This window comes from Montipora capricornis, chromosome 12 (genome assembly GCF_036669925.1).
Source record: "Montipora capricornis isolate CH-2021 chromosome 12, ASM3666992v2, whole genome shotgun sequence".
NCBI lineage: Eukaryota > Metazoa > Cnidaria > Anthozoa > Scleractinia > Acroporidae > Montipora > Montipora capricornis.
This window is the reverse complement of record NC_090894.1, coordinates 19570576-19580575: the sequence shown is the minus strand read 5'-3', so window position 1 is coordinate 19580575 and position 10000 is coordinate 19570576. Positions and strand designations below refer to the sequence as shown.

The 10000-nt window shown below is 39.4% G+C and overlaps 1 protein-coding gene across 2 annotated transcripts in view; it reads left to right on the top strand.

Annotated features, from left to right (window-relative positions):
* LOC138027737 (putative ATP-dependent RNA helicase DHX57) overlaps window positions 1–10000 on the top strand; it is a 34509-nt gene that overhangs the window by 10955 nt on the left and 13554 nt on the right. For both annotated transcript variants that reach the window (XM_068875343.1, XM_068875342.1), the window contains 10 exons: window positions 820–953; window positions 2085–2139; window positions 2872–3074; window positions 4618–4724; window positions 5566–5675; window positions 6510–6569; window positions 7476–7589; window positions 8335–8498; window positions 9284–9360; window positions 9687–9782. In XM_068875343.1, the coding sequence (XP_068731444.1) occupies window positions 820–953; window positions 2085–2139; window positions 2872–3074; window positions 4618–4724; window positions 5566–5675; window positions 6510–6569; window positions 7476–7589; window positions 8335–8498; window positions 9284–9360; window positions 9687–9782 (1120 nt within the window). The remainder of the gene's footprint in view (window positions 1–819; window positions 954–2084; window positions 2140–2871; window positions 3075–4617; window positions 4725–5565; window positions 5676–6509; window positions 6570–7475; window positions 7590–8334; window positions 8499–9283; window positions 9361–9686; window positions 9783–10000) is intronic.

The following is a 10000-nucleotide window of genomic DNA, read 5'->3' as shown; positions in this document are numbered from 1 at the left end:
TCTTGTTGACATAGTACATCTTTGCAAGTATTTTGTACCTACATGCAAATGCGCTCAATACTGTTTAAATTATTATTATTATTTTGAGAAGCTCACACTTTGCCAGATTTTTAGACTAGCATGTTATTTTGTGTGATAAATGACATGTTTTTACAATGCACCTGCATGATGACTTTAAGAAACTTGGAAAGAAATCTGATTGCTCATTATAGAAGACAAGGCTAAGTGCTCTTTCACTTATCTATCGGAAACTATGGAGCTATGCCATCAACCTCAGTTCAGGTGACAGTAAAATTTAATTATTGTTCTGCAATGTCGCTCTGATGAATTTGTTCAAATTTAACATCCTTGCAAGAGTGGTGATTGGGAGATTGTAAAATGTCAAGGTCCTGGTAGATGAATGAGGAGATGCATTTTTTTGATGATGTCATGGAAAGACTTAAATACAATCAAAGTGCTCGTAATAGGAGTCCAGCCTGCGACATTCCTATAACTATTCTGGGTGCTTTGCCATGAAATGGGGAACCTGTGCGCTTTTCATTTATTTACTAAATTAACATCAATATTATTTTATATTTACATGTACCAACAGGTTTAATATATTTACCACCTTCTTTACTACATACTCAAGGCACTTAAAGACAAAAACAATGTAGAAACGTCATGAAATACTGAGGTACCAATTACATGTACCTGGCAAAGAAAAAAAATCTGCCTCCCTGAATTAATCAAATTACTGCCCGTCTGGATTTTTTTATGCTCTTGAGCATTGCTGTTATTAACTTTAGTTATGAATCCTAAATGATTGTAAATTTGCAGTGATTTTCTCATGATGGTTCTGAAAGACCTGTTGACAGTCAGACCAGATCTTCGTGTTGTGCTTATGAGTGCAACTCTAAATGCTCAGCTTTTCTCACAGTACTTCTTTGAAGCACCTGTCATTCATATACCAGGTAATGCCATGAGTGTTGTTAGTGATTATGATGTTATTACATTTTCAACATCTGCAACACAGGTACAGTAGCTCTCTCTAAAGAGAGGAGGTATTTGCCTTCAGCATCAGAGAGGTATCTGTATCTAGACTGTTCAGTCTCAGCAAAATAATTGTTATCAATTTGGTTAGGACCAACATTCACTTGTCCAATGTAAAGAGGTGTCTGCCTTATAGCAATATCTGCTTGGAGAGAGTTGACTATTACATTTCTATTTACATTTCAGTCAAACATTCCCCATCCTTTATATGAAACTTACCTGAAGTGTATTGTTATACCCCCTGTGGCATGGGTGACTGAATTGGTCCTGGGTTGCCCGAAGCATGGTTAGTGTTAACCAGCATTAAATACCATGGAAACCTATATAGGTTTTGATACCTCTTAACCAACAGTTAGCGCTAACCAGGCTTCGAGCAACTGGCCCCGGGTCGCTGGTCAGCTGAGCTCAAGTACTGACCACAACAATTCTTGGTGCTTACCTTTTCTTTGACAGCTGCAAATGCTAAGATATTCTCAGCTTCTGGAACAAGAGTGATAACTCCTGGGCCTCATCTTGCAAATTTGTAATGCCCTCATTGTTAATTTTATGTTCGTGATGTGGATAAATAACTGAAATTATCATCATATTCCGAGCTATTAAGGCGTTTAAGCAACATTGGTGGCCACCACAATACCATAAAACAACACTACATATACTTTCAAATTTATTCAAAATAATGTGAAAACATAATTATTAAGAAAAGTACACGTCCTTCATGGGTACATTTCCTTCATTTTCATACTCTGTAAAACAACAGAGAAAAAAAGCAACTCTAAGCTTTTAAATAACTTTTTGTAAATCCACGAATTTTTTGTTGTTTATCTTTACTTAAAAGTCATCCCCAACTATAGGATTCTTTTCCCATATTTTTTATTGTACAACATCAAGGAGGAGGAAGGAATACTTACAAAATTATGATAGCAAAAAGTGTTGCTGTTATGACAGTCTGATTGCTTGAACTACCTATTTGCTATCTTGAGCCACTGTAAATTCTGTTTACAAATGAAGATAATCCAAGCAAGTCGATTAATTTTTGCAAATGCTTTTGATAGGTCGGACATTCCCAGTAAAAGAGATGTTTTTGGAGGATGCTTTGGAAATGACAAAGTAAGTAGGGAGAGATTGCAGTTTTTGCAGAAGTGCCAGTACTGCCAGGACTGTCATAAAAAGTGTGCAGTTGTCCCCTTTGACTGGAAGTAATCCAGAAGAAGTGGATGTGCAATAAGGGTTAAAGTGAATTATAATTTGCTGCTAATCTTGCCTAAGCTTGAATTTTCTTCAAATTGTCTATGGCTTTCTGCAAAGTGTAAAAAAATTCTCTGTGCACAGCAGAATCAGAGCTCAGACCTTACAAAAATCACGCATTTAAGCTGGCTCTGAATCTGCTGCACAGAATTTAAACTTTGCAGAAAGTTTCATCTTGGCCTTCTGATTTTTCGTTTTCCAGCAATGAAAAAAGGGGGTCACCAAGTTCGTTTTTGAGATGTGAATAACTAAAACAAAATGAAGGGTATTTTTACAGGGCCTTCCTGTTGCCACTGTGACTTAGTACATCACAATAATGACTGCATCTTGTTCAGCAATAATACTGTTGGTGTTTCATTTGGTACCGTGACATTGCTAGTAAGTATTGTAGTGCCAATCCTTCTAATAAGAACGTTGCTTGAAAGCCTTGAAACTGGTTTGAGCCACCTTAACAAGAATATCATTATTTTGTATTATGTAGTACACAAGTTACTTGTCTTTTCCTGTACACCGTATGTGAAAGGTTATCAAATCTGGGTTATAGTTTCTTTTACCAAGTTCTAAAGGATTTCTGTCCTTCTTTCATTTTGTCAGATTTCAAGTCGACTTATCTTCTCCCTACGCAAAACCCATGGCATCTTTAAGTGTTCCAAACATAGCAGCTGGCAAGAAGAATAAAAATTCAAGAGAACTTCAACAAATACAGGATGCCATATCCTGCACAGACTTCAGACCACCTGATAATAAAATGGATGATCAGAATTTATCAGAAGATCAGATGGCTTGGAGATATGCTAGTGAGTCCCTTATGATATTATGCAAAGAACAATAAGGAGTATACATGTATTGGTGGGTCTAGTTGACCAGTAGACTGCTAGCAGTCCCCTCTAAGTCGGGCGAGCCACGCACTTTAGTCACACAAGGGAACTGAAGCGTAAATATTTTAAGCCTTACTCTTTGGCTCACTTGCAATACTAAAGCAGTGGCTTGACTGACTCAGAGGGGACTGCGACCAGTCTTGTTGACCAGGGAATGTACAAACATTAACCATTGACTAGATGACGGGCCTTGGCAGATTTCCCCTTGTGAAACGGGTGCCTTGTGCCTACCTTGGAAGGTAGGGAAAATGGCTGCATAATACACTAAGTCAAATGCACAAATATCAGATAGGTGTTCAATATTTTGACAAATGTTGTAAAGTACCCTGTTAATCCATGTTGTCCATTTCCTATCAATTCAATCTACAACACAAGAGTCAGCTTTAGCTGTAAGTTATTGTAACTGTTCACATTTATGTAGCCTGGTCTCAGTGAAAGTGATCATTGCAGTTATGAAGCAATTTGAGTACAGGTAGTTGATCATGATCATGTGATTGAGGCAGGAGTCTTGGGTTCCAGTCCCATTCAGGCTTCTTTCACAACTGCTCTAGTTGCTGCATAACTGCGATGACCACTTTCCCTCAGACCTACGTTCTACTCTGCAGTTCAAACAAATGAAATTTCATATTATATTCTTCTATCATGTTTATTTTAACTGGGGGATATTGGGTCAGGGGATGCAATACAGAAAATACAATGTTTATCACCAGTTAGAACTAATCTTGCCGTCGGGGAGGGGAAGGGGACGTGTTTGTGGACTGTTGCTGAGGAATGTGGGGGGCTGGAACTGCTGATCCCAAAACCAAGTAGGTAGAACACCTAAGAGCCTGCCCTGCAACCCAGCCACAAGCCCTGCCCACCAAAACCCAGCCGCTGACACCCGTCACATTGAACTGGAAGAACAGTAGAGAACCTACATGTATGTACTGTGTAAATAATGGGTAATACTGCAAAAGAAGGGAGGAGGAGGGTGGGGACATAAGAAAAAGCAAGCTACGTGAAACGCCCTTACGCTGAGCAGAGTAAAACTATGAACATGTGCAGTGGCATATGCATCGGCTGCAATAGACTACCACTAACCTTGTGATCACCAGAATGCCCTGTAATCACACCCAAAGTAGTAACGCAACACTGGGGAACGCCAGCAGACCATGCCGTACACCCATAAACGCCAATGCTATGCTGAGCACTGAGAATAGTAGCTCCTAGTCGTTAACTAAGTTAAATTGCATTTAACCCAATTTAATTGTCTCTGTCCTTTTGAGAAAGTTTTAATGTGGTCAATTCAATTCATTTCAATTCAATTCAAGCCTGGTCAATGCTTTATAGCCATTATTAGGCAGGAATAACAACAAGGTAATAATTATTTGGCTTTGCTGTGAGGTAATGTCATTCTTTATTTCTAATAATTAACTTGACAAATTTAGTTTAGAAAGGACTCAAAACTGCTTTCATTTGGCAGATTACAGTAAGAGCACCATTTTGTCTCTTACTACCATGGATCATGCGAAAATCAATTATGATTTGCTTGTTACAATTCTGGAGTTGATTGTGGTAGGCGAACATGAGGTATGCATTTACTTTATATCTTTATTTTACAATACTTTTGTATTTATTTTTTTGTGGTGGCACACTGATTATTGCACTAGATTCCCAACCCCAGGGTTGCAGATTTGAGGCCTGCTTCTAATGCCAAGTTGTTTCCCTGGACAAGAAACTTACTCCACGCTGTCTCTCTCCACCCAAGTGTATAAATGGGTATCAGTGACGTATGGCTGGGGGAACCCTGTGATGGAATAGAATTCTATCCTGAGTGGGGAAGGGGGGATATTAAGGTTCTTACTCTTTTTAATGTAGTCTGGTATCTTGCTCCATTCCAGTAATTTAGGTGCAGCTATGCTAAATGCATGTTTACGTTTAGAATTCAAATCGAAATATAGGTTTCTTCCAAGAAGACAAGGAGCTCTAACCATTTGCTGGTGTTACTAGTGACAAAGGCAGCACCTTCTCCTCCGTTCTAATACTTTACTGCCCTTAGTGTTGGTTCAGCCAGGGAGTCAAACCCACAACTGCTCTCAGCAGTCTGGTACCTCTCTAAAACTTTTTTTACAAAAAATTATGTTTTTCTTAAGTTGTCCGTGTATAGATGCAATTACATGTACTTAATTCATTGGCACCCTAAAGAGCAATAATAATTTAACCAGCAACCTCTCCCCTCCCTTGATGAGATAGTTGTAATATTTGTACAGGGGTGGGAGGAGCTCACTATCCTTGGTCCTTGGTTTTTTTTTCCTTTCTGGGTGCTCCTAAGGATGGGGGGTTGGGGGGGGGGGGGGGTGACGTGTGTATAGTTCTAGGGGCCCACTCACACATATCATTTTACAAGGTTTCTCATTTTATCTCTCGGCAGTATCCCAAAACTGGAGCTATTTTAGTGTTCCTTCCTGGTATGGGAGAAATAACGACCTTGTTGGAACAACTTCAGAATAATAGAACATTTAGCCCAAAAAGCTCGGACAGGTAACATTCTTTGATGTTTATCCACGTGTATTTTCTATTACGGCCACCCCACAAATGATTAATGCTCAGCTGTTCTGAAGAGTTATTACATGCTATTCTTAAGTGGTTGGGCGCTATGCTATTACAATAAGTTTCACTTGAGATCTAAGCAGATACAGAGTTTAGGAGGTTGTGCCAGTCACTTATTCTAGTTCTAGATAGTACAAAGGTAATCCACTGTGTTCAGAGGTAGTGTTCTCAGGAACAAGAGAATGCAGTTTGGCGTGGCGTGATTATCTTTCGTTGCTGCCAGACAGGTCTCTTACAGCACAAAGGTCAGGTCATGTGTTTGGAAAATTCTGAATCAACCCTAACCCTGGTCTCCCACGCAGCTGTTCTTTGTGTTGTCACGCAACGCTCAAATTGTGGCTACATGGCTACTGTGCCGCTACATGGCTAAGTTCAAACAGTGGCAAAAAAAGCCTCAGGGTATACCTCGTTCTCAAAGCTTCAAAAAAGGTGAGACAACCCATAGCGATGATTGTCACTGATCCATGCAAGAGATAGAAGAACGGAGCCACGTAGCCGCGTAGCCACAGTTTACGCGTTTGCACGTTAAGAGTGCAATTGAATCATGAAAATCTGGGTTTATGAAACAAGTTGATAAAATGACGATTTTGTCTTTTCACCTCTATCAACATGTTTGGTAAAACCAAGTTTTCGTTATTTTATTTGGTAGCTGATAAAGAATAAAAGGAACTTCCCTCCATTGTTAGACAGATCACTCAGCGTCATTGATGCCCTCTTTGTTACACCGCCAACTAAATCATTTCGCTAAAAAAAACTATCTTCCAGGTTCAGGATATTTCCTCTTCACTCCACGCTGTCTAGTGAAGAACAGAGTTTGGTTTTTAAGTGAGTAACGTTCATCTCATTTTGCTGATTTCAACATACCCAGGCACGTGTTTGAAGGGCGAGTCTTACGATTGCAAAGTGGCTTAAAACGTCTTGTTTAAGTTGCCCCCGTTCCCGTAACAACCGAAGACCTGATGCTTCCGGACTGCAACTGGAAGTGTGGCGTTATCCCTTTTTCCTGGCCTTGACATCATGACACATGTTTTCTTTACTTTCTCCCACTTATTGCTATAATTTCTCTAGAAATTCTCAGCAAAACCACTACCGAGAATGCGAGATCACAAGATCTCATCTGGTTGCTGTCCGTATCGTTCCTTATTGGCAGCCCAAGGAAAACACTTTATAAAGCGTGTAGTTGTCCTTGGTGCTTTGGACAATTAGCCTGCAACATGAAGAGTCATATCTAATTGGGCAGAGGGCGAATTGACTGACTTTCCTCCCTCTTTCTCTCTCTATCTGACGACCAGTCAAAACGCGTGTTAATACAGTTCATTGCGCTATTTTTCCTTTCTCTCGAGGGATGTCCCGTACATGCAGCCACACGATTCTCAAACTTACTTTGTACAGACGTAACAACTGGTCCTTTTGACGCAAACCGTAACTACAACTCTAACCGAACAGCAATTCATGCATTTCTTAAGCTTAAGAAGACACGTTGTGGTACTACTTGACGCATATACAGGGTACCATTAATTAATCTCATTGTACACTGTGTTTCACCCCTGGAAAGTTTGTGGGAAAGATGGATAGGACAAGCGTTGTACTGTTATGCTTCTTGCTTGCATAATTTCTTTGGAGGAGACTGTTAGAATATTATCATGTAGAGAAATTATAATGATAGGTACAGAAAATATGAAAAAGCCTTAGGATCTATAATTGTATCCCGGTGACATACTCATCTTCTAGGAAGCAAAAGGAAGGCGTGAGGAAGATAGTTCTGTCCACAAACATCGCGGAGACCTCAGTGACTATAGACGATGTTGTGTTTGTCATCGATTGTGGGCGAATGAAGGAAAACAGGTCAGAATAATAAATAATATTTACTGTAGCTGTATTTCCTCTTTTATGGAACTTCAAAGGACGGTGCCTATTAATTCTAAGGTATTTTTGCGCGGTTTATGAATATGCGTAAAAGGCAGATCTTAACAAGTGTTATTGAAATCCAAAAGGAAAATCGGGGGTAATGACGCATTTTTCAAAGATAATTCATCAACAATATTTGAAAAAAGCTTTAAAATACAGCAATGTATGGCATTCTTTTCTAAACTGAAGCTTAAGGACGGTGCCTACTAATTCAAAGGTATTTTTGCCCCGGTTTATGATTACGCAGGAAACGTAGATCTTATCAAGTGTTATTGAAATCCAAAAAGAAAATTGGGGGTTACCACTTATTTTTCAAAGATAATTGATGAACACTATTTGTAAAAAGCTTTAAAATACAAAGCAATGTATGGCGTTCTTTCTCAAATTGAACCTTAATTATCTCTCAAAAATGCATGGCTACCACCATACCAAGAGCACGTACTACGATCTACTTTCTCCGAAAAGTTTTAAACCGCGCAAGAATATAACTGTATTAGTAAGCATCACCGATAGGAAACCCGAGTGTCTCGAGATGCGCAGAACGTATACGCAATAACATTAGTGGTAGTTTATTGCTTCAGTAGAATTTGATCGCCATCTGGGAAAAGAACCAAAGTTAAGAAAGGCGTGAACATCTGTAAGAACTTGCATTTAGGTGTTATTTCAATTTTTGTCTATACAGGTATGATTCCACCAAAGGAATGGAATGCCTGGATGAGGTCTGGGTCTCGCAAGCCAATGCACGGCAGCGCCGAGGCAGAGCGGGACGAGTCACATCCGGGGTCTGCTTTCATTTGTTTACCAGTTATCGGTTTGAACACAAAATGGCTGGTCACCAGGTCCCAGGTATGTTAGCTATCGAAAGGTGAAGTCAATATTTAACGCGAAAGTATAAAGGAATATCAGTGGATAGCTATCTTCCATTTCCAACAACGCTAAAGTGAATGATTTTTTAAAATGAATACAACTATGACTAAGTTTCCTTTACCAAAACGACTGTTTATCTTCATCGAGTCGGAGATGCTGAACAATAGTGATGCTAATAAAAATTACTATACTAATCATTTCCTAGTCGGTCAATATGTGGGTTGAGTTTGTTGATTCTCTACTCTGCACCGAGAGTATTTTCTCCGGGTACTCCAGTTTTCCCCTCTCCTCAAAACCAGCATTTGATTTGATTTGTGTTAATTGTTGATTTCGGCTTACATTTTCCATAATTAGCTAGTGCTCCAGCGTTAGAAGATAAGACACTTAAGTAAAGTTCCTTTCCTTTCCTTTTTTTTTGCCTCCATAAGTGCTCATAGCATTTGGCTGAACTAACTGCTCTTGGTCGGAAGTTAGTTAAACTGAAGGAGTTCTTTGTGCAATTTCAGTCTCTACCTTTTCTTGACGAGGTGTTTATCTTATAGGGCCTCACAAACACTTTATTAATCTGTGGGTAGTTTGTCTTTCTCCCCAACGACCCGAATATACTAATTTTTGAACGAGATGGAGAAATCTCGCCATTCACCAGTCATGAACACAAAATTTGTACAGCTAAGAAGTCACGTATTGCAGTCTGCGGCTCACTATGGTGAATGTGAGAGTAATTACCATTACAATGAAAAATGCGATATTCCTTACTTTATTAGAAATCCAACGAGTTCCACTGGAAAAGTTGTGTCTACGTATTAAAGTATTGGAGCTCTTCATTGGTCGAGATGTAAAGGTTTGTTTTCGGCAAGCGGTTCATTTTCTTATCATTATGTCAATCGAATGACTGAATAACACAGGTATTGCCAGACAGATTTCCAAGGAATACTAATTGTAAAGCACAATAAGACTAAGAAAAAGTGTCGTGGGACCTTGGTATGACAAATCATGATTTTTATTGTATTGCGTATTTTGGTGTTGTTAATTATTATGCTATACACTACATAAATGTGAAGAAATTATCAATTCTGTAAAGTGAACAACTTAAGCAGCTCTAAAAATTCCTGAAAAAACAGTCCCTCACTCGACGCGAACTTATACTCGGCTGTTGTTCGTTCACAGGACGTTCTTGGCAAGCTACTGCAGCCGCCGTCTGATGAATCGATCAATGAATCCATCAAACGACTTCATGACATTGGGGCTTTTGACTCTAATGAGGTATTAAATGCCAAACCATGACATATTAAATTTATATAACGCTCCGTGGAACTGATCAGGCGTGGGATGCTCGAAGCAGGGTCGGCGCTAACCAGCCTTAAATACCACAAAAACCTACAAGTTTTGATACCTCTTAACCAGCGGTTAGCCCTAACCAGGCTTCGAGCAACCTTCCTCAGACTTCGATATTTGTGGCTTCTTGGTAGGTTTTGGATGCG